General features: G+C 39.3%; 1 protein-coding gene across 3 annotated transcripts in view; it reads left to right on the top strand.

Annotated features, from left to right (window-relative positions):
* The window catches only part of ANO6 (anoctamin 6), a 234,919-nt gene extending 213,070 nt beyond the window's left edge, over positions 1-21,849 (top strand). For 2 of the 3 annotated variants that reach the window (XM_002687355.6, XM_005206409.5), the window contains 4 exons: positions 6,547-6,752; positions 11,020-11,219; positions 13,150-13,255; positions 18,740-21,849. In XM_002687355.6, coding sequence (XP_002687401.2) covers positions 6,547-6,752; positions 11,020-11,219; positions 13,150-13,255; positions 18,740-18,949 — 722 coding nt within the window. In that variant the 3' untranslated portion in view covers positions 18,950-21,849. Of the gene's footprint in view, positions 1-6,546; positions 6,753-11,019; positions 11,220-13,149; positions 13,256-18,739 lie in introns of those variants that run through there. The other variant, XM_059886920.1, reaches the window with a different exon arrangement.
* The last annotated feature ends 2,537 nt before the right edge of the window (positions 21,850-24,386 follow it).

Genomic DNA, 24,386 nt, shown 5'->3' with positions numbered 1-24,386 from the left:
TTTCTCTTCACTTGAACTTGATTTTAAGCTGTCGGTTGCCTTTAAATGAATGCATCTCAAAATAGATTTCCATTGGAAACACCATCTTTTCTATTATGCATGACACACTTTTATCTAATAGAAGGCTAACAATGGACATGTTTTGTATCTGTGCCCTTTCAGCTCACCATTGCATTGAATTACAGTTTTTTAAGCTTAGGGAAACAGGAAAGGATTTTGACAGGTTTTGCATTTATGCATGCGGGTTTGTGTATTTGCAGAGACACCCCTTTGTGGTTCCTTTATAAGTCTGCATATAGAGGGAAGTTTTTATTAAGTCACATTCTATATATAAAATAATTGCTTTTAAAAATATACATTATATGTGGAAACGCATCTGCTTCTGAATGGTTCCTCTTGTAGTTTCTTTAGTCAACAATGCTTTGCAGCAAGAAGTCTGATTTGAATTTCATTTCTGCTTTTGTTATGTTTCATGACCAGGTTCAATTAAGGGTGTAGCCGCAGTCCATAATGTAGACGCTATCTTTCTTTATTCTGTTTATTTTCAAAAGGACTACAAGACAATTATCTGTATTCCAAAATGAGTCATAATTGTAAATATTTCTTACTGGAGTCATTATCAGCATTAATAACAACAATATTATGGGGCAGAATACCATTTGTTATTTTAACACCAAAAAAACTTGGAAAAAAATTATTTTTCTGTAGTTAGTCAAATAAATGGTATAGAAAGCAAAAGTTATATGGTCATGCTTTGGGGAGAAATTGATAGGACTTTTAGAATTTCATAGTCTCATTAAAATAATTACCAGCTAAATAACTTGGCCTCTCAAGGATGGACTTAGACATTATCATACCAAGTGAAGTAAGTCAGAGAAAGACAAATATATCACTTATATGTGAAATCTAAAGAGATGATACAGTGAACTTATTTATAAAACAGAAACAGACTCATAGACATAGAAAAGAAACTTATGGTTACCAAAGGAGGAAAGGGAAAGGGATACATTAGGAGTTTGGGATTAACAGATACATACTACTTTATATAAAATAAACAACAAGGTTTTGCTGTTTTCATGCAGGAAACTATATTAAAAAAATAATAAAGATAATAATTCAGCCTCACCCGCCTGCATGAGACAGGATGAAATAACAGTGGTTATAGAGAGATTTTTAAATTTTTTTTCTTTCCCATTATGATTTATTACAGGATATTGAATATAGTTCCCTGTGCTATACAGTAGGACTTTGTCATTTATCTATTTTATATACAGTAGTTATCTGCTAATCTCAAACTCCTAATTTATCCCTCCCCCAATTTTTTTTAGATTTATTAAATTGTTTTCCTATTATTCACATAATTTCTAATGAATTAGAAAAGTAATCAGTTTCCAAGCATAGGCAGTCTGTTATTCTGTATTCGGAACCAGAGTGAAATCTATGTTTTGTTCTTTGGGTTTATGGGAGATAGAATTTCCACATGCCTTTTGAATTATTTTTGTTGCTCTAAAGTTAACACAGAGTGCCTGTGGTGGTGAGCTCATCCCCACAGTTTACTCATTAATGATAGCACCATCTACCTTTTTAGCTGCTGAAGGGGACCGTCTTCTGACAGACAACCCTGGAGGCCTCCCCTCATGCTTGGTTAGGACTCGCGACCAGCTACCAGCTCTGGTCCCCATGAAGGGAACTAGAACTCCCCTCTGCCTGGACAAACTTTTCCCTTTTCTACCTGAAAAGATTCCTCCCGAGCCTCAGCAGGAGCCATCAACTTTTCAAACAGATTTCCTGCTCTCTTCTCTGGGCATCAGTAGCACTTGACTCTTGTCCTGACGGTATGTGGTTGTGTGCATGCTTCTCTCCCAAGCTGGACTGATCCTGTTGGAAGTAGCACTCGGGCCTCTGCATCTTCCAGTCCTCACCTGGAGCACTGCTGCCTGGACCCTCATGAATATTTATTTAAGTGACTTGAGCTTGGAGTTCAACACACACAAATACAGCTGTTAACTGGGTGAATAGTAGCATTGCCCCAGCAGCCCCCACCAGATTCTGTATGGCCTATGTTTTTTTTTAGTGAAATTCTTTTATTTTGATAGTGAATTCCCCGCCATCCTTTGAGATGATTAGAGTAATTCTCGGTTGTTATCCAAAATTGCTTCCCTAAGTATATGGTCCTGACTTCTGAGAACTCAGACACAGGACATAGGTGAAAGAATTGTCTGTCAGATTTAAAATCTAAAAGCCATAGGGTACCGTTTTGTACTTAGAACACTATACAGCATAAACACCAGTCTCTTGATTCCTTAGTGGTGCCTTCCCAGTGTGCAGGTGCAATAAATGAAATGCAGGGACGTGATGAAGTGGGCTCTGCTCGTCTCTGGTACTGCCTCTTCCATCCTTGCATGTTCACTTGATCTTACCTTCATGAATTATTTTCTCCATTTAATTTACTGTAATTAATATCACTGGTTCTTCAACATCTCCTTGTACCTACTCCTTTCTTTCCCTCTACAGTGCAACACCCACCCAGGCATCCCCTACACTCTCCAGAGCCAGGCCTGTCTTCCCCCACTCCCCCGTCTCTGCTCTGTTTCTGCCTACCACCTGCCCTGATGCTTCCTCATCTTTGCAGGATAAACGTTCCAAAATGGAACCTATTTGTAGGCCTCTCATCTCTTAATCACTTATTCATTCATTCATCCATCCATCCATCTCACAAACATTGAGCAACTGCTGTGCCAAACCCTGGATCAGTTGCTGGGGATACCAAGCCAAGTAAAACTTGGTGTCTGGCCTCCCAGGGCCAAGCGAGGGATAGCAAGTGCTTGGTGGGTTGCTAAGCAGGTGAGCACATATCAGACTTCTAGAACAGGTGATAAACTAGATTTTGGAAGGGTGATTGGAAGGTAGCTATCAAAAGTGTGATAGAGAGAATGGACATTTCATGCAGAGAGATGGAGGCAGTCACAGGTACAAAGACACGAAACAGCTTGGCCAGTTCAGAGAACGGCAAGTAAACAAGGTATGGCTAGAACAAAGGAGCCATAGAAATATCAGGTGGAAGTATCAGGTGAGCAAGGGCTGTACCCTCATGGGTCTTGTGTGCTTAGCCAGGACACCTGAACTTATCCTTAAAGAAATACGGACACTTTGGAATATTTGTAAGCAAGAAAATTGCATAATGTGTATGTGAAGAAGATCCAATTATTCTGGCAGCAGAATGAAAGATAATATTTTATGTTGTGCCCATATTTGGTGGGAAGAGGATATATAAGGGGGCCACACCATAACCTGACAAAAGCACCTAAGTGGAGTCTATGGGCTTAGGTGAAGGAGACAGATTTGATAGGTGTTACAGAGATGACTAGTGTGGCAGGTGAGGAATAGAACTGTTGAGATAACTTCCAGGAGAGTGAATACAAGTCCCCTGGATGGAATACAAGGAGAGGAGCTGGTTTTGAGGAAACGGTTCTAAGTTGGATATTTTGACCGTGAGGTGTCTATGAGACATCAGAGAGGTGAGGTCCATTATTAAGTTGGATTCACCAGTCAGGAGCTAAGACAAGCTATTGCTGAGGCCATTGGGATGATTCAGGCCTGCCAAGTGGAGAGTGGAGGCCCTGGAGAAAGGGGGCATTTAAAGGGTAAAGTGTGGGAAAGAAATCCACGAAGAGAAGAACAGCAGAACAGTTGGGAGAAAACTGGCGGAGACTTGTGTGAACAAAGAGACATCTATAACCTTACTTGAGAGGGATATGAACATTGACTAAAAGGAGCATAATGAAAATGGACAGGGAGGAAAAAAACAAGAGCTCAAGGCCCCATAATTGCTAGGACTATGGGGAAAAATATAAGAAGCACTATAGTTAGTCTTTAAAAATATGTGTTGTGGGAGGAGGGGTACAAAAGGGAGGGGGCAAATGTATACCTACGGCCGATGCGTGTTGATGTATGGCAAAAAGCCATCACAATATTGTAATTATCCAGCAGTTAAAAGTAAAATGTGTGTGTGTGTGTGTACGTATGTATATATGTACACACACACTTCTACCTTGGTTTTTAAAAATTATTTAAGTAGACAAAAATCAACAGGGAAAAACATTCCACAGAGAAGAAAATATTTGGCCATGTCAACAGCTGCGTGGGGTGGGAGAGAACTGCCTAGTAATCATAAACAAGGACTGAATTGTACATTGGCTTTGGCGTGTGCAGCCACCAACAGAGTGAGCAAGACGAGTCTCAGTGCCATGGTGAGGGCCGCAGAAGACGTAGAGCTTGGAATGGCAGAGAAGTAATCAATGTTGGGACTTCTTCAAGAAACGTGACTTATAAATAAAAAAGAAAGCATATCAGAGGGCAGTTCAGGATCATGAGCAAGTTTCAGGCGAGGGTTATTTTTGTTTTTTCGATGGATGTTTTTTGCCTTGCTACTTTGATAGGCCTTGGTTGTTCTTGGTTTCAAAAGTTGTTTAGAAAAGTTCCTCTCACCTGAATATCAGAAGAGATTAAACTATCTTGGTTTTTTCTGCTTTTTTTTTTTTTTTTTTTAGTTAAAAAAAAAAGTTTAATCCATCTGGAATTCCTTTTGATATCAAGAGTGAAGACTCCATACCAGCTCTTCTAATGATTTAGCTAATTACTTCAATACTTGAATCTAATGATTTGAAACATCATTTTTATAATATATTGAAATCCCATGAATATCTCCATATGTTCTTGAGATTTATTCTATTTAATTCGTACTGTCTGTTAATGCACTAGTTTTGAATTGTTTCCATTGCCATAGCTTTATAATATACATTAATATCTGTTAGAGGTGGTCCTATTTTATCCTTTTGCAGAAATGTCCCTAACACTGTTACTTTAAACATCCCTCCACATTATTTCACTTGGGTACTTGTATACATTTTTTGAAGAACTTTAGCCTCAACTTTCAGCTTTTGTTCCTTAAATCCACTTGGAAGTATTAACTAAATTTGCATTCAAATTCTAAATTTTATTTTTGGGGAAGGAATTTAATATGTCCCCAAACTTGAATCTTTCCAATTAAGAGTATGGTGTATCATACCATTCATTCATCATTACTTGTTTTTCTCTATTTTTAAGTCAGTTATCATACCATCTTAACATTTCTCACTAATTTATTTCTAAGTAGTCTGTGCCTTTGTTCTCATTATAAACTATGTCTTTTCTCTTTTGGATTTTTAACTGGATTTGTGGCTAATAAAGTCCTAATTTCTGACTTCTCTTGAGTATGAAGGGGACCTGGCAGCATGGGGCCCTCATTCCAATATGGTACCTTTCATTAGGACATCCACTTGCCACTTTGCCAGTTACTGTACCCATGCCACACATTTCTGTTACTTGCCTGGCCCCTGGAGGCAGATGAGTTCCTTTAGGGTTGGGTGAGTCATGGGTGTTGGCATCACTGTGGGTGCCACGCTCTGTGATGTCCCCAGCTGTGGTCCTTGCCTGTCTGATTTCCCTGAATACAGTGGCACCTGCCTGGCCTGTAGATCCGCCAAGTCTTTCCAACCCTGACTGCTTTTCTGCAATACATTCTGGCCTCTCAGATCAGAAGCAAATGTCAGCTTCTCCTACCCAGCTATACCTCCACAGTCTTGCCCTTCTTGGCCAGAGTGGTCCATGCCCCTTGGCTGAGCAGTAGTCCTAAAGGGGCTGCAAATTTTCCTCTCATCCACTGTCTCGGTTACAAATACCTATGGTAGTTTACTTCGAAGGTCTGCCAGTTAGATCCCTGGCCTTATCACAGCTCACTGCTCCCTCCCTGTGGTCCAGCCCCTCTGCCCCCCCAGATCTCTGCTGCCCACCTATAGCAAAGCCACATAGGTTTCAGACAAAGAGAAAAGAATCTCTAAGCCACCAGCACAATTTTAACTTACTGGGACCACACACACTGCCACAATATCAAAATAAAAGCTCCTGAAGGATTATATTTTGACTTATTAAGACACTTATTGCATACATTTCCATGATTTGTAGTATCACAAATTCTCAGAGTGTGCTGCCCTTGCATTCACAGACTCAGGGGAACTTGCTCATTTGCCTATTTTCCGTATATTTCCTCCAACATTCTCTAAACATTCTCCCAAAGGTACATTTCTTATTTCTTTTTAACTTTAGATATTTCCACAATATCCCTTTTCTTTCTTTTTCTTTTTTTTTTAATCCTAAATCACAAATCCTCTCCCAACATTCTATTTCTACACTGGGAATGAATAATTTACTTAAAGTGCCCCAGGTTTATTGCCAACAAGTAATTGTAGTTGATTAAAGATTTTTAAATATGTTATTCCTATTGTGTATATTTGTGAAGTAAACAGGCTATATTTAGACTTCTTTCCAGAGACTTTATATTTGTCTTTTGTTTTGATTCTTTCACTGTTGAACATTATTATTACCATGAAAGTCTTTTCTCTTTGGGATTGAGTTCACTGTTTGCCTTTCTCTTTATAAGAGTAAAGGAATACGTGTTGTCCTTCCATCCATCCACCACTCCATGATGTGTGTCCGTTCCATTGACAGTTATTCAGTTTGGGTTCGTCACCTTATTTGTGGCCTCTTTTCCACTGGCCCCTCTGTTGGCTCTGGTGAACAATATATTGGAAATAAGAGTGGACGCGTGGAAACTGACTACCCAGTATAGACGCATGGTGCCAGAAAAAGCCCAGGACATCGGAGCATGGCAGCCCATCATGCAAGGAATAGCAATTCTGGCTGTGGTGACCAATGTGAGTAAATAGGCTTCGCAGGGTAAAAACCTTGAAAAGTCCAAAACTGCATTAGTGTTGCTGCCTAAGGAATCCAGTGTTTGGTATTTCATAATGTGGAGGAAGACGCTAATACTTTCAATCACATGAACAACATAGTTGCTGTAAATGTAATTGTTATTATTTTTTAATATATTTTGTTTATAATTATTGTTGGTGACTTACAAGACCTCTTACAGAGGCCGTTGCTAAGAATAGTGACTATTATGCTTTTGTTGCTCATTTATTAGTTTTATTCAATAGAAACATGGTAATAGTATTAACAGTAGGTACTAACTCTTTTAATCCTCGCATGACTATAAAAGGAATTATCAAATAGTACTTTTATAATGGAAATAGAAATCTATCCATTTAGAGTTTGTAGACCCTAAAATAAGAACAGTCATTCCACCATATTTTACTGTATATTCCAAATTATCAATTTAAACTAGTAACTACTTGATGAAGAAGTATGTGCTTTGTGCATTCCCCGTCATTCCTTACCTTCCTTGTGTCATGGGACAGAGGTTCTTCAAGGAAGTGGACTTAGGGCAGGTTCCAACTCTCCTCCTCGCCCCACCCTTGGTCTTCGCTGTCCAGTGTTAGTCATTAGCTAAGCACCTTCGTGTCCTGCATGTGTCTGAGTGATGAGGGAATAGAACTCACTTGTTGCAATCTGTACTGATTATGGACCAGTCTGAACAGTCTGTCTACTTCCCTACTGCTGCCCCCACAGGTCTGCAGGGAGCTGTCAAGCAGAGCAGTTCACAGTGCCAGCCCATCAGGGAACCTCCTTCCCCAGAAATATCCAGACACTCAAGGTTATTTCCTGCCTTATTCCACTGCCAATTTCACTCCCAGGTTAACAAAATAATATTCCAGTTTTAACTTCTTAATCAAGTCCCACTTGCCTTGAGTCCCCTGCCTTTTCCCACAAGCCCTTGTAGAAAGAGAAAAGAGTCTGGCAGTGCCTGTGAGTCAGGCTCCCGGCTGAGGGGCGTCTGCCCAGACCTTAACACTTCGGAGCTTCATTTTACAATTTGTAGATTGAATAATTTCCTGTCACATATTTTCAGACTATTATATACCACAAAGGGGGTATGGGGAATTCAGTGAGTCAGTGCATGGGATGCACAGAGCCTGGTCCTTGGGATATTAGCAGCTACTCTTGTTAATCACCCCTGGAGGAGGGCACGACAAGCCACTCCAGTATTCTTGCCTGGAGAATTCCATGGACAGAGGAGCCTAGTGGGCTACAGTTCATAGGGTCGCAAAGAGGCAGACACAACTGAAGTGATTTAGCACGCATGCATGCACACACTCTGTTATCATCTTCATCACACAGCATCATTTACAGCAACTCCATAAGCTTTGCCGGGTGTCGAAACTAGAGGCACAAGAATTTTACAATATGTCACTGTCTAGACCATGGTCACAGTTTTACACAGTAAATTATGTGGAACCCAGCTTTCACCCCCCAAGAACCCTCAGTTTATTTGGATCACTTGCTGTCTCTCCTTTTTGGAGAAAGTTGGTAAATCACACACACAAAAACAACTGTGAGGTTACATCCATCTCCATTCACCCAAATAGCCCCCACCTTCAGCATCCACCGCGCTGCAAAACAGGCTGATGTTCAGAAATACGACAGTGAGGCCTTTCAAGCTCCACAGTCAGAAAAGTATGAGTCTGTCATGTTCAATATACTATATGACATGAAGCCAGGCTGGAACGTGGAGTTACGTGCTTTAAGGAAATTTTTAGCAACAGGGTTTGGAACTAAAAGGTTTTTGTTTGACCTTCAGCTAACCAGAAAATTCAATTGACTCCTACTCCCCATTACTCAAGCATCCTGTCTTAATTGTATGAGGCACCTTTTCCTCGTCAACCAAGCATGGCTCCTCACCATTAATGCAGATGGAATATTGGCCGTATCTTCAAGGCTGCTCTACCTGCATGTGTGGGTGGGCACACATGTACCCACGGATTGGTTCTACTGGTTCTCATCCAGTAGTTGTTTGTTCTTATAATTCAGGTGCTGGCTTATTATACACTAGAAAAATTGTTTATTCAATTATCAATTAAACTATAGTGACTAGCGTTAGTTGGTCAGTCATGTCCAACTCTTTGCGACCCCATGGACTGTAGCCCACTAGGCTTCTCTGCCCATGGAATTCTCCAGGCAAGAATACTGGAATGGGTTGCCATTCCCTTCTTCAGGGGATCTTCCCGACTCAGGGGTTGAACTCAGGTCTCCCGCATCGCAGGCAGGTTCTTAACCATCTGAGCTACCAGGGAAGCCTAATTAAACTATGGACAGTCCTTTTTTCCGTATTAAGGTGCTAGAGATTCCAAGGTGCAGGTCCGCTTGCATATAATTCTATAAGAATTAAACATGTATTTTATCCCCTCACATACCTAATTTGTGCCTTCCCAACCTCACATGCTCAGTAACAGCTAGCTTTCCATAATAGGGGAACTTTTAGGAAGGAGGAAGAAGAGAACAGCTCCTCAGGATTTGAAAGGGCATCAAGCCAGAGTTTGGTATAAAATCATTCATTTTAAAGCTGCTGGTTCAATAAATAAGCTGAATTGACATTGTTGTGTCATGCCAGAGCATCTGCTATTGATGACCAATTTTAATTTATTTTGATATAAATGGAAAATTGTGTTTGGAACAGCATGGGAAATGAAGCACACTGCATTTATTTGTGCTCCTGCGATGTGTCTTAGAGCAGCTGAATTCAGGAGGAAAAAGTATCTTGTCAAAAGACAATAGAATTATCTTCCGTATTGGAATTTGCATAGCTTCTTGAAGCACATCTGCAGGTGATTCTGTAAAAAGCTCTAGTTGAGTTAAATGATAACAGGAAATTTTAATCTATTGAACTCTGGGAGAAGTAAAATAGTCTTGCCTTACACCACCACCACCTTCACCGACAGGCAAGAATACACACCCAGAGAGACTTTACATCAGAGGAAATGACAAAGCTGGTTCTGGTAGGGGAAATTTTGCAATAGAAAAGCCCCTCAGTTGTTTTTCTTGCTTTGCATGAGATCTTTGTTGGCTTGTGGTCTCACTGTGTCTAAACCATATGTTCAGATGAATACTGTTAAAATCGTGTTGTGCAAAACATGTCTGTTCTTCTGCTTCAGAAATGACTGAAACATCTAGCTTTGTTTACTCACATAGAATTTGGATTGAAGCATATTCATTACTTTCTCCTTCCGTGACACCAGTGTTACATGTTGGAGAGTTTGAAGCCCAAATTTGAACTCTGGAGAGAATTCATGTAATTAATAATAGCTTTAGATCCTAATGAAAGTCTTCCTGACACAGATTCAGATTTAAGACTGATCCATATTTATTCCTTTAATCTGGAAACACACTAAACTCTCTTAAAGTTTTTTGATAACTATAATCTTTCTGTCTTTATCCATTTAACCTTTTGGAATTTGAAAGGCTTAGACACTAAGTCTAACAAAATAGATATCATTGCTTGATTATGTGAATAGAACAATCCCAACACAGTTTCTTGCTACTATATTTTATTGAATAGTAAAGAATTCTTGCTCTCTAATGAAGCAACAGACATAAGTATATACTGAAAGTTTAAATCAGACTGTGGGGTTGAGTTATCTCAACAAGTCAAGATACTATAGGGGAGAAAGTATAAATTTGAAGGAAAATATTTGTTATCAGTTAGTATTCTATTTTTAAGAGACAATGATTAAAAAAGCAATTTTTATCAATTATTTATCTACAAAGGAATCATATAAAGCCAGATTATTTCCATAATATTGATCTTAGTATTTCACATGCAAAAGGACTTTCTAAATCATAAAAATTATATCAAGTAGTGCTCCAGGGTTGATTGAATTTTATTATATTCTATTTTAAAAAATATATTACATGTAACATATGCAAGTGGCTCTCGAGTTATCCACAATACCCTAGTCTACAATTATTCTTACTGTACTTAAGATACATAATAGGCAACTATCAGGGCTTTGCTTTTGAACTGCAGGTGAACTGCTGGACATTCCCTTCAAAGACCAAAAGCAAACAAACTACTTTAAAGCAGCTGCTCGAAAGTTTTAGGACATTCACTACTTATATCCATTTGACAATTCCTGAATTTTTAATTTAAAAAACTCAACTGATGAAAATGTAATTTTGGCATGTCTGTTAACCCTAGCTATAAAGGCTCTAAATTAATACCCTCTCTACCATTTTCTTCCAACACAGGCCATGATCATTGCATTCACATCAGACATGATCCCCCGCCTGGTGTATTACTGGTCCTTCTCCATCCCGCCATATGGGGACCACCCAGACTACTCAATGGAAGGATACATCAACATAAGCCTCTCCATCTTCAATACTGCCGACTTCAAAAGCAGAGTCAAGGAAAACCCATACGCTGGGTCTAAATATGACACGTGCAGGCAAGTTCTACTTCCAAGTGTTTAAAAATACATGTCTTCTTTTAAAGGACTTTCATTGTAATATCATTCTATTTGGTATTTAAGTGAAGTTGCTAGATTTCTTTTTTCCTCGCTTTCTTTTCAATCAGACTTAAAAAAGTGTAAAATATAAAAGTTACTATAGATTAAGATTAGAACTTTCAAGCCAAACCTTAGGCGTCTCCCTTAGGCAGCAAATCTCTAGCGTTCCACCTGTAACCTATTAGACCTGGAAGTTTAATTACTCTTTAGAATTATGTAAAGTAAGAGTAAGCAGATGCAATGTGTGATTCTGAAGAGGCTTTGCTATGTGTAATCTAGAAACATTTATTTGGGGCTTATTTATAGTTTTTTCATTGTGTTGTTGAGAATGTGAATAGGAGACAGCTTTGAGGAGTTTAAATTTTAAAGTCTTGATTGTATTAAAGGCAGGATTGTATTTTATTTTTTACAAATTGTAAAGTATACCTATAACTTTTTAAAAGATTTGTTTGCTTATTTTTGGCTGTGCTGGACTGTCATTGCTGCTGCTGGACTTTCTGTAGCTGCGGCGAGTGGCGGCTACTCCTTGTGGTGTGCAGGCTTCTCGTGGTGGTGGCTTGTCTTATTGCAGAGCACCGTCTCAGACGTTGCGGTGCAGGGACTTAGCTGCTCCATGGCATGTGGGATCTTTCTGGACCAGGGATTGAACCCCTGTCTCCTGCATTGGCAGGCAGATTTTTAACCACTGTACCACCAGGGAAACCCCCATAAGGCACGATGTTAAAATGAGAGTTTCAAATGATTACCGAAAGACTTATTCGGGGGAAAGTCTTACATCTTAGAAATTAAGAAACTCCGAGAGTTCCAAAAGGCAAGATATTTCAGTTGTTACAACTAATATTTTATTCAACCACAACCTGACGGTACTGAATGATGACAAAATAGTATCATCACTTAACAAAGCAATACAGAGACAAAAACAGTTGATACCTCAGCCCAGCCTAGCAGTGTTCTCTAAAAGTATTCCAAAGCTCTCTGCATTGATTTTAATGGCTGATAAGATCAACTGTGGACAGTGTATATCAACTAAGTTACTAATTGATAAGTTTGTTGACTGTATGGTATCGTAGTTTTGTTTTTTTCAATCAAAGTCTAAAACCTAAAGAGACTTTAAAATTTAAACTCCTCAAAGCTGTCTCCTATTCACATTCTCTACAACACAATGAAAAAACCATAAATAAGCCCCAAATAAATGTTTCTAGATTACACATAGAAAAGCCTCTTCAGAATCACACATTGCATCTGGCTTACTCTTACTTTACATAATTCTAAAGAGTAATTAAACTTCCAGGTCTAATAGGTTACAGGTGGAAAGCTAGAGATTTGCTGCCTAAGGGAGATACACTCAAGCAATAGCATATGATGTCTGACAACAAGGAAATTAGGTAAGAAAACTATAAAAAATAGGTAATATTCTCTGTAGTATGTTTCTGAAAATATGGTAATTTGTTTTAGTTACACTCTTTTGAGGAAGCAGGGATAAATTTTGATATTTCTGTTCTTTTTTTACAAAGATGGAAACCATCATTACCATCTTGTAAGTTACATGAAATATTACTAGAGTAGTTATTTCAGGGTTTTGTCATCAAATTAAACTCCCAGAGAAAATCTGGGCATTCCCCGGTAGCCTCATGGTCATGATGCAGGGCTTTCATTGCCGTGGTCCCAGGCTCAGTCTCTGGCCAGGGAACTGAGACTCCACATGGCATGGCCAAAAAAAAAAAAAAAACAAACCCAGAAACCCTTGGAGAAAATTTATGAGATGACCAATTTAAAAGAGTGTTGCATTAAGTATGACCTTTTTAATGGGCCCTTGTTTACTTTTGATTAGAAAGAATGATCTCCTTAAATGCCCCCATCTTTTTTCCAGGTATCGTGATTTCCGGTACCCTCCTGGACACCCACAAGAGTATAAACACAACATCTATTATTGGCATGTGATTGCAGCCAAGCTGGCTTTTATCATTGTCATGGAGGTAAGAAAAGTTCACTTTGAAATAGTTTATAAGGCAGTGTTTTTGCAGACTGTTTATTAACTTTTAAGTGTTGTCACTTCTGACTTAAAATACACAATATGTCTTATCTCTTGCTAATGATTATTTCTATAACATTTGTTATATTTGACCTGAGAATACCCATAATGCTCTCAGTAATTAAATCAAGTTGGTTATCTGCTGTAAAGTTAAAAACATGTGGGCTTGCTGCTGCTGCTAAGTCAATCCAGTCGTGTCCGACTCTGTGCGACCCCATAGACCACAGCCCACCAGGCTCCCCTGTCCCTGGGATTCTCCAGGCAAGAACACTGGAGTGGGTTGCCATTTCCTTCTCCAGTGCATAAAAGTGAAAAGTGAAAGTGAAGTCACTCAGTTGTGTCCGACTCTTAGCGACCCCATGGACTGCAGCCTACTAGGCTCCTCCATCCATGGGATTTTCCAGGCAAGAGTACTGGAGTGGGCTGCCATTGCCTTCTCTGGCATGTGGGCTTAGGGAGATTCAATTCCTTTCAGTTCAGTATTAATTGAAGGCCTTTTTATTTGGGGAACTGGGCTCCGTATTAGGCTATGAAGAAGTTTATTCAAGATAAGTAAGATATCTTCCTGGAGAAACTTTTATGGCTATAATAGTTTATTTGTATTGCATTTTCACACTAAACCTTCTTAGAATAGTTTTTTACATCCCTGAAATTTACCAGCTCTGAAAAATACTAAGGCAGCTATTCAATTTGAAATTGATCTAGCCAACTTTACTTCTTACACTGAGTGAATAACTACTACTAAATTCTAAAGGTTCAAAAGTTACTTGATTGGTGTGGTCAGTTAGGATTTCGTTTAACTGCAAGAAACAAAAAAAACCCATCTACAGTGGCTTAAACAAGTAAGAGTTGATTTTTTTCCCACATAGCAGATTTCACTGGAAGCAGGTGGGTACTCCTGGATCAACTCCGAATCCCTGGTATAAGGAATGTATCTGTCTTCTGTAGGCTTACTTTCATTATATGTCACTCTGTGGTTGTAATATGACTACCACAACTCCAAATAACACATTTATGTTCTAGGCAGGAAGAAGGAAAAAGGGTGATGCTAGCCATACCTGTTCCTATGTTAGGAAAGAAAAAGTTTTGCCAGAAGCCCCTGGAGCAGACCTTCACCTGCATCTCAGTGACTAGAACTAAGCGCATGGTTCCTCTTAGCAGCTAAACAGGCTGAAACAGGAGGTATTTGGTTTGGGGACAGGCTACTTGGCTTAGATAATTTTTCTAGTATTTTTTTAAACAGTTATCAAAAATTAACTGAGGAAAGTAGTTCATTAGTTTACTGTATCACAAGTAGAGTGCAGTGTCTGATATGTTGACAAGAGTTACTAGTTTATATTCAAATATGTAGTTGCCAGTGTTTAGACGGCTCCATTTGATATCATGATGGACTGGATACTGTGAGGGGCCATCTCACTATAAAACATTTAGAACCAGCTAGAAACATAATTTCCTTTGCAGTTTTAAGCTTACTAGAAGGAAAGAGAATATAAAAAGAGGAAAAAAAGATAATGGCTTAAGATAGAGTAGTGAGCACCTCTGAAGTCCAGGAGTGCTCTGAGAACAAGTTCTGTTATTAGGCCTCCAACTAATGGTTCAAAGAGACCAAGCCTTGGGTCAGAGTGAGCCAGAAGAGCTGAACTTCAGACCCTTAGATTCAGCCAGGGACCACACAAAAGGCTAGATTTGTCTCAGAGCAGTTGGAAATGTACATCTTCTCTGAAGAAAAGTATCCTTAATTTAGACCTCAGTTTTTTTCCCCAGATTGGGATAAGCAAATATGAACTAATTATCAACGATTAACAATGACAAAGGGAAAATTTTAAATAATAAAATGAATGAGATTTAGCCAATAAAACCTGAGAAAACTGATTGGGACTCTCAGGAACTCTTAAGAGTTTGAATTATCAGATAAGGAATATATATTAACTGTATATGAAAACGTTTAAATAAATGACCAAGCCAAAATGAACAATAAGAAACTATAAAAAATTACAAGGCAATTTTGGAAAGTAATTAAATAGACCTTTTAGAAATATAGATAGTTGTTGAAATGAAAATATTCACATACAGATAAAACAGAAGTTTCAGTTCAGTTCAGTTCAGTCGCTCAGTCATGTGCGACTCTTTGCGACCCCATGAATCGCAGCACACCAGGCCTCCCTGTCCATCACCAACTCCCAGAGTTCACTCAGACTCGTGTCCATAGAGTCACTGATGCCATCCAGCCATCTCATCCTCTGTCGTCCCCTTCTCCTCCTGCCCCCAATCCCTCCCAGCATCAGAGTTTTTTCCAATGAGTCAACTCCGCATGAGGTGGCCAAAGAACCGGAGTTTCAGCTTTAGCATTATTCTCTCCAAAGAACACCCAGGGCTGATCTCCTTCAGAATGGACTGGTTGGATCTCCTTGCAGTCCAAGGGACTCTCAAGAGTCTTCTCCAACACCACAGTTCAAAAGCATCAATTCTTCTGCGCTCAGCTTGAGAGAATTAGTGAAATGAAAGACCAATCTGAAAAAAATTGTCACTAGCACATCACAGAAAGATACGGAAATACAAAAAAAGAAGTTAAGACAGAAGGAGAAAAGCTAACTTTCAAAAAAAGTCAAAAAAAGGATAATGGAGAAGTACTAACTGAAGAAGCCCACATTTATTTTGCATGCATTGTAAGGAAAATACATCACACCTATGAGAAGATCTTATGTAACCAGAGAAAAAAAGATGACAAAGAAAGTTCAGGTTAGAATGAGAGTAGACTTTTTAACAACAGCATAGAAGCCAGAAGAGAGGGGTCTAATATCTTCAAAATGCTAAAGATGGTAACGTAAACTCCAGTGATAGCAAAACTTTGAGTAACTGGAAAATTTGACCACAGTGAAAACACCAGGCCAGGCTTTCTAGGAGAATGATACCAAACTTTCTACAATACTTTATTTCAATCTTATACAAACTCCTCCAGAGATCAGGTGGAAAGTTAGAGGAAATACTCTCCATCTCTTTTTAGATACTAGAATCAGACAATAGAATGAGAAAGGGAAATTATAAGTTAGTCTTACTCAATACATAAAATGCAAAGGTCTTTTTAAAATGTGCAGACTGAATCTAGCAACATATTTTCAAAAGATAACATCATACCACATTGGCTTTGTCCCAGAAACACAAGCGTGGTTTAATAGAAAATACTCATATCCATAAATATTACCTACCTCAGAAATAAATGGGGGGAAATAAACCTAACTAAATCTCTTTCTGACTTCAGTTTTTGCCTTATTACTACTATATGATTTCTATCATTCCCACTCACTAATCTCTCTCTCATCTCAAAATACTCATTTTTCACACCACCTAACTTAAAGAAACATTTGACACAACTGATCACTCCTCCTTGAAAGTCTTCCTCACTTGGCTCCCAGGAACACACATGTTTTGCCTTCCCTCCTACCTCACTAGGCAGTCCCATTTTTAGCTTCTTTGCCAGCCCTTCCTTTTCTTCTTAATGATCCTGGAGCTCATTCCTTGGTTGTCTTTTCTCTTTACTCACAGCCTTGGTGATTTCATGCAGTCTGCAGACTTTAAGTGCCATCTGTATGCCTGTGATTCATTAATGGATATCCCAGGAAAACCTCTCTACTGAGTTCAACCCATCAATCCAACTGCATATTTGACCTTTCTGCATGGATATATAACAGATACCTCAAATCTACTGCCCTAGATTCCCATATTTTCTTAAATCCACTCAATATTCTCCCCCTACCCTGCCCTAAATCTGTTCTGACCACAGTTTCTGCCCCTCCCCTCAATTATGGCAGTTCATCTGAACAGTTGCTCAGGCCAGAATTCTTGAAGCCCCGCTTGTTTTCTCTCTGTCACTTATTTCACATCCAATCCTGTTAGCTTTTGCTTTGAAATATGTCACAAATCTGACCACTTCTTACCAGCTTTGCAGCTGCCCCCAAGTTGGAGCCACCATCATTTCTTGCTCAAATTAGGGCAGCAGTCTACTAATTGGACTCCCTGTTGTCTTCACAGCTCACTTCAAGTAAAAGCCAAAGTCCTTATAATAGCATTCAAAGCCCAGCACAATCTAGCCACGCTCTATTACTTCCCTGATGGTAACTCACTCAGCCTCCCTGGAATACACCCAGTAGGCTTCCCCCATGTGGACTCTGTGCTAGGTATTCCCTCTGCCTAAAATGTCTTTTCTCCTGATGTTTAACTTCCTAACTTCCTTAAAGTCTTTGCTCAGTGAGGCTTGTCTAAACTGATCTACATAAAATCTATATAAACTTTATCTCCCACCATAACACTCTTCATAACTGTTACTCTGCTTTACTTAGCTTATATCTCTTGTTTTCCCCATAGTTCTTACACATTTTAAGGCTATGTGTAATTTATTTGTTCTTAATTATGTCTATTCTGTATTATCTCTGTCCTCTTGCTAGGTTAGGGTTTTTGAATGGTGCATAAATAAAAAGGTTTTCAAGCTCATTAGTCATCAGGGAAATGTGAGGAAAGCTCAAAGTGAAATAAAGTTCATTGCATAGTCATCATGTTCATTTGAAAAAAAAAAGAAGTGATGATAATAAGTGCAGACAACAGTGCAGAGTGACTGAAATCACCACACACTGCTGGCGGTAGTGCCGCTGTTGTGGAAATATTTGGTACCATCTTGTAAAATCGAACATTCATGTAACGTAGGGTCTCAGCAGTTCCACCCCAGCTGCCGCTCTTGAGAAACTCTCACAGGTATTCTCCAGAATCCAAGTGTATGAGTGTTCCCAACATCATTGTTTCTAATCCAAAACCTAGGAACTAGACCAATACCTTTTGATAGCGGAACAAATAAAGTATTTTTGCACAGTGGCATGTTATAAAGAAGTGAAAATGGACTATAGTTATACATAGTAACGTTGATGAATCTTAAAAATTAACTTTGAATAGAAAAAAGCAATTTTCAAAAGATTATACCATACAGTACCATTACTGTTTTCATAAGGCTTAAAGTGAGTAAAACTAAACAAGATGTTTTTTGGGGGATATATACATACTTTGTTAAACTATTCAAAAATAAATGAAAATGATCTACATATACTCAGATAGATAGGTTAGTGTTTACCTTTGGGGATGAGGCCTGGGAAGAAGACAGGAAAGAAACACACATAAAAATGTCATAACATCATCTGTGCCATGGTGAACGTTCTAGATGTTAGGGAGATATATTCTTCTCTACATAGCAAATAGTATGGTTGAAATTTATGAAGTAACAAAATGTAGATCCATGGCAGAACCACACCATGGAGGTAGAGCTTGAACACCTACCACCCTGCCTGATACACTGCTGTAACGACCGGCAAAAATAAATGGAAGAAACTCTGTGTTCCCCTCCATCTCTTTGTGACTGACTGACATTTTTTTTTCTCTCCCTCAGCATATCATCTATTCTGTGAAGTTCTTCATTTCATATACAATTCCAGATGTATCAAAAAGCACGAAGAGCAAGATCAAGAGAGAAAAATACCTAACCCAGAAGCTTCTTCATGAGAATCACCTCAAAGACATGACCAAAAATATAGGAGTCATAGCTGAGAAGATGATAGGAGCAGTCGTAGATAACAATTTACGACCAAAATCCGATTAAGAGCTTTATGTTCTGAGAAGCACTTTAAAGAATTTAGCTCTGTCAAAATTTACTATGAATCACTAATGAGAATGTTTAAGTTAAATCACTTTGGCAAATAGGAGTCTTAACTATCGCCATTTTCATGCAGATTATTTTTCAGTTTCAGCTAGTGATGCAGGAACTGGAAAATGTAAAATTGAGTTGAAGAAGGGCATAAAACTAATCACCAGAAAGACCAAAAATGTTACTTTTTGGGATAAATTGGAATTTTAATCATACACAGGAATTCTCTTCATGTGCTTAAAGAAACAACATCTAGCAAAGCAGAGTGGAGTTTTTTCCTCATCTGATTATTTTCATTCCTTTCTGTTCTGAAGCACATGATCTTTTTTTATTTTTAGGCACTGTTTTGTTTCTTCACTCTTGCTAGACCTGTTCCAGAGTTATCCTTCCATTACAGTACCATCATTAAAGGCTAGACATGCTAGCTCTTGTGTGATTAAAAATATCTAACACAGAATTCAGTTTGAATGCTGTATTAAGTTGCAGATAGACCCAAGACTTTACAATATTTAGGTGTATTATCATGTTCCTATAGAAAAGGAAACCTCAGGTAATAAGAGGAAATAGTTTCAGTCTTCATCTTGGCCTATCTTTCCGTCTCAGAGAAATACTCTTAATGGATTGAAATGAAGATTGCATTTCTGAGCATATTTGTGCTATTGATCAGGATGATTAATTTACATCCAAAGATACATCGTATCTTGAAAAAAATGAAATCAAGTGATTAAAATTACATATTTATCAACATAATGGTTTGGAAAAGATGAGCCTATCGAGTTGCCACCAGTTGTCCTTTACTGTTAGATCTAGGAAGTACAGTATTGCAAGGACCCTTGTGATTGGCTCACAGCCACCGTAACAGCACAGTGCTGCGCACGTCAAGAGAACAGCAGGTCTCCTCGGTGTGACCTCACCGTGTTCCTAAGAGGGGTTCTGCACACCCTGGTGATCAGCCTGCCAAAGCATCTGCCATAGAGAAGGTAGCTCAGCACATCCTCCCTTCTCTCACTGTCTGCCCAGTAACTTGTTTGTAATTGCATGTTTGCACCCAGGGAGTGTTTTTAGGGAGGGAGACGGAGAAACGGGGGGATACCCAGATTATTCCCAAACAAGAAAAGAGACTGGATTTGATTTGAATTTTCAGCCTCCTATCGAGCCAATCAGGCAATTAAGGGTCAAAAAAAACCAATTGGTTTGGTCACAAGCCCTGCTGTCAGCTGTAGGTAACTTCCTGTTGAACTCCTGTCCCACTGTGCACATCTTGCCCTCGGTTTATTCAGTTCAGCACACTTTACTGCACTTTACTGCCTTTTGGATGCCTAGCCCTCTATAGGCTCTAGAGAAGACACAGGGCCTGTACCCCTCACCAGTTACTGGTGACAGAGCAGAGCTGGGTGCAGAGAGAGCGTCTGGCACCCCGCTCTCTCTAAATGGGCCACTCGCCACCCATTACGATGCTGCTCAATGCCCAGGTGCCACAGGAGCCGAGGCACTTAGAATCCCAGCAGCGAAGAACAAGGAAACACTTTTCAGTGAGCAAATTGACGGGCTTGCTATAATAGCTGCTATGGCAGCTTCACTCCAGGTCATAGTTCTAAATGCCTGCCATGAATGTTAACAAACCACGGGGGTAAAAAAGTATTAATGTAGGATTCAGCGAAACAGTATTCTGGACTTTTGAATTGTCCCAGTGGATCAGGATCATTTCACTAACTTTCTTGATAATGTTAAGGGTATGTGTGATCAAAGAGTGCTCGTGACAGGCCACATGAGGTCTAGTCACAGACGGAGCGAGAAATGCATTTCTTCCCAGCGGGGAAGCATTCTCGTCCCTTCCCTGCTCACCTGGGACGCTGCTCCTGAAAGTGGTGCCTCTTCCTCTCGTATTACCTCTTCTCTTCTCTGAAGTGTAGGACTATCTCCTAGTGTTGGATTTGGCAGTTACTCGCTGTGTGTGGAACTATAAACAAGGAAATGTTCTTGCCTTATCTCCTTGTATATAAAATAGAACTTGAATTGTGCATTTCTGTTTTCATAAATCGTCTTCATAGTTCAAAATGTGCTTCTGTGGACAGGAGGGAAAAAAACCTCTATGTGTTTAAAGGCAGCAAATGTGAAGTACGACACTGCCAATACTCCCCAGATGGCCAGGTTGCAATGGAGACCTAGGGTCATCTGTGACACCGACGCTGTTCATGTAAGTCTAGTGCTGACTTGCCGGTGATGAACATGTGGGGCTGTGCCTGCAGGCACTGGTGGGCTGGATCTGTAAATGCGAGCAGAGGCAGCCCCCTGGCAAAATGGAGGGGTGTGGCAGTGGACCCATGAAGGGAAAATCTGGCCCTAGACCTGCCCCATGTTAACCACTAGAGAAATTTTACTTTGTATCCTTTTGTGATGCCTGTGAATTTTAACAGATCAAAGCATTAGACCAAAATACTCAGGAGATTTTTCTCTAAATATCCCTGATATTTTAGTTATGTCAATAGGATGGGAAAGCTTTCGTTTTTGTTTGAAAACTAAACAAAACCATCTTGCAAACTGTTTATCACTGAAAGTCTTCCCTTATAATTGCACGTGCATCTTGAATTTCAGAAAACATTAATTCACAATAGGGGAGCAGGACATGCTCTTTGTTGAAACACTTCTTGTACCGTTTTCTTGTGTCCATATTATATTTTAAGATGTTTGAAAAGTTAAAATGTATGAACAGCTTAAGTAAAACTGAAATATTCATGATGCTTTTCATACACTGTGGCATAAGATGTAAAGTTTGTAATATTTTGCAAATTTCTGTGCATTTTAATATTCTTTTTATAATTATGAGCATTTTAATAAATTCATTTTTAAAACAATACTGTGGCCTACTCTGTATGCAACTGTCATAATGTTTTTAAGAAAGCAAATGTGTATCTGTTTACCGGTTTTATGTCACTCAGATAACATGTGCACTTTTATGTGGCATATATGTAAAATTATGTTTTTTATAACCTATACTTACTTAAAATATGATTTTTCTGGGGAAAATGAGGGGTAGGATTTCAGTCAGGGCTTCTGCAGAAACTGCTGGGACTGAGGCCCTCATAGGGCACCAACTGGAGACCAGATGTGCCAGTGTTGTGCTGCATCAGCTAGTAGGAAGAGGTGCTTCCTGTTAAAGGTATAAAGGTGCTTCTGCATGCTAAACCCGGAGAAGGCAATAGCACCCCACTCCAGTACTCTTGCCTGGAAAATCCCATGGACAGACGGGCCTGGTAGGCTGCAGTCCATGGGGTCGAGAAGAGTCAGACACGACTGAGCAACTTCACTTTCACTTTTCACTTTGATGCATTGGAGAAGGAAATGGCAACCCACTCCAGTGTTCTTGCCTGGAGAATCCCAGGGACGGGGGAGCCTGGTGGGCTGCCATCTATGGGGTTGAGCAGAGTTGGACTCAACTGAAGCGACTTAGCAACAGCAGCAGCATTCTAAACCTGGGGCATGTCACCTGACATGAGGCAGTGTCACCCAGACAGGACACATCTCTAATAAGGCTCAGAAATGTTGTGTTTGGATCTGCTGTGGCCTTTGAGTACAGAAGGGAAAATTATGGGAAAGAATATAAAGGAATTTTTCATTAGAAAACCAACCTTTTTTTTTTTAATCCTATAATACAACATAGAATCCAGATTTTAATTCATTCCATCCTTTGATTTTTTTTTTTTTTTTTTGGACCAGCTTAAATCTCATTAGGCTTCCAATAAAACTAAGTCAAAAAGTGTCCATAACTGGACAAACAGGGTAAAGTGTTTTCTCTGATTCTTAAATGATGCTCTTGGGACAGGTACAGATGATGTTCTTGTCCCTTCAAATATTTTAAGTCCAGTAAAGGAGCAACTAGAAATTCTTTAGAAGCACCTCCTTCTTATTTGGGGAAAATGGTGAAATCTTCAATAACTGATATCTATCTGACCCCATCAGGTACTCTGCCAGATGTTTGTTTACTTACACATGATCTCACTGCCAACATGATTTTATTACAAGGAAATTTTAAGTAACTTTAAAAAATTATGACAGTACGTGATTTTAAAAGAAATATACATGTTCAAAGTAGACCTCATTAAACTTAAAAGCTTTTTGCACAGCAAAGGAAACTAAAGGCCAGGTGGAAAGTCAACCCTCAGAATGGGAGAAAATAATAGCAAATGAAACAACTGACAAAGGATTAATTTCCAAAATATACAAGCAGCTCATACAACTTGATACCAGAAAAACAAAAGACCCCAATCAAAAAGTGGGAAAAGACCTAAATAGACATTTCTCCAAAGAAGACATACAGATGGCTAACAACACATGAAAAGATGCTCAACATCGCTCATTATTAGAGAAATGCAAATTAAAACTACAATGACATATCACCTCACACAAGTCAGAATTCAGTTCAGTTCAGTAGACTCTGCGACCCCATGAACTGCAGCACACCAGGCATCCCTGTCTATCATCAACTCCCGGAGTTGACTCAAACTCATTGAGTCAGTGATGCCATCCAACCATCTCATCCTCTGTCATCCCCTTCTCCTCCTGCCTTCAGTATTTCCCAGCATCAGGGTATCTTGCAATGAGTCATTCACATCCGGTGGCCAAAGTATTGGAGTTTCAGCTTCAACATCAGTCCTTCCAATGAATATTCAGGACTGATCTCCTTTAGGATGAACTGGTTGGATCTCCTTGCAGTCCAAGGGACGCTCAGAGTCTTCTCCAACACTACAGTTCAAAATCATCAATTTTTCAGGGCTCAGCTTTCTTTATATTCCAGCTCTCACATCCATACATGACTACTGGAGAAACCATAACTTTGACTAGACGGACCTTTGTTGGAAAAGTAATGACTCTGCTTTTTAATAAGCTGTCTAGCTTGGTCATAACTTTTCTTCCAAGGAGCAAGCGTCTTTTAATTTAATGGCTGCAGTCATCATCTGCAGTGATTGTGGAGCCCCCCAAAATAAAAGTAGCCACTGTTTCCACTTTATATATTTCCCCATATATTTGCCATGAAGTGATACGACCAGAAGCCATGATCTTAGTTTTCTGAATGTTGAGTTTTAAGCCAACTTTTTCAAGCTCTTTCACTTTCATCAAGAGGCTCTTTAGTTCTTCTTCACTTTCTGCCATAAGGGTGGTGTCATCTGCATATCTGAGGTTATTGATATTTCTCCTGGCAATCTTGATTCCAACTTGTGCTTCATCCAGACCAGCATTTCACATGGTGAACTCTGCATAAAAGTTAAATAAGCAGGGTGACAATATACAGCCTTGATGTACTCCTTTTCCTATTTGGAACCAGTCTGTTGTTCCATGTCCAGTTCTAACTGTTGCTTCCTGACCTGCATAAAGATTTCTCAAGGCAGGTCAG

This window comes from Bos taurus, chromosome 5, assembly GCF_002263795.3.
Source record: "Bos taurus isolate L1 Dominette 01449 registration number 42190680 breed Hereford chromosome 5, ARS-UCD2.0, whole genome shotgun sequence".
Taxonomy (NCBI): Eukaryota; Metazoa; Chordata; class Mammalia; order Artiodactyla; family Bovidae; genus Bos; species Bos taurus.
The sequence above is the reverse complement of the archived record's forward strand: the minus strand, read 5'-3'. Positions and strand labels throughout refer to the sequence as shown.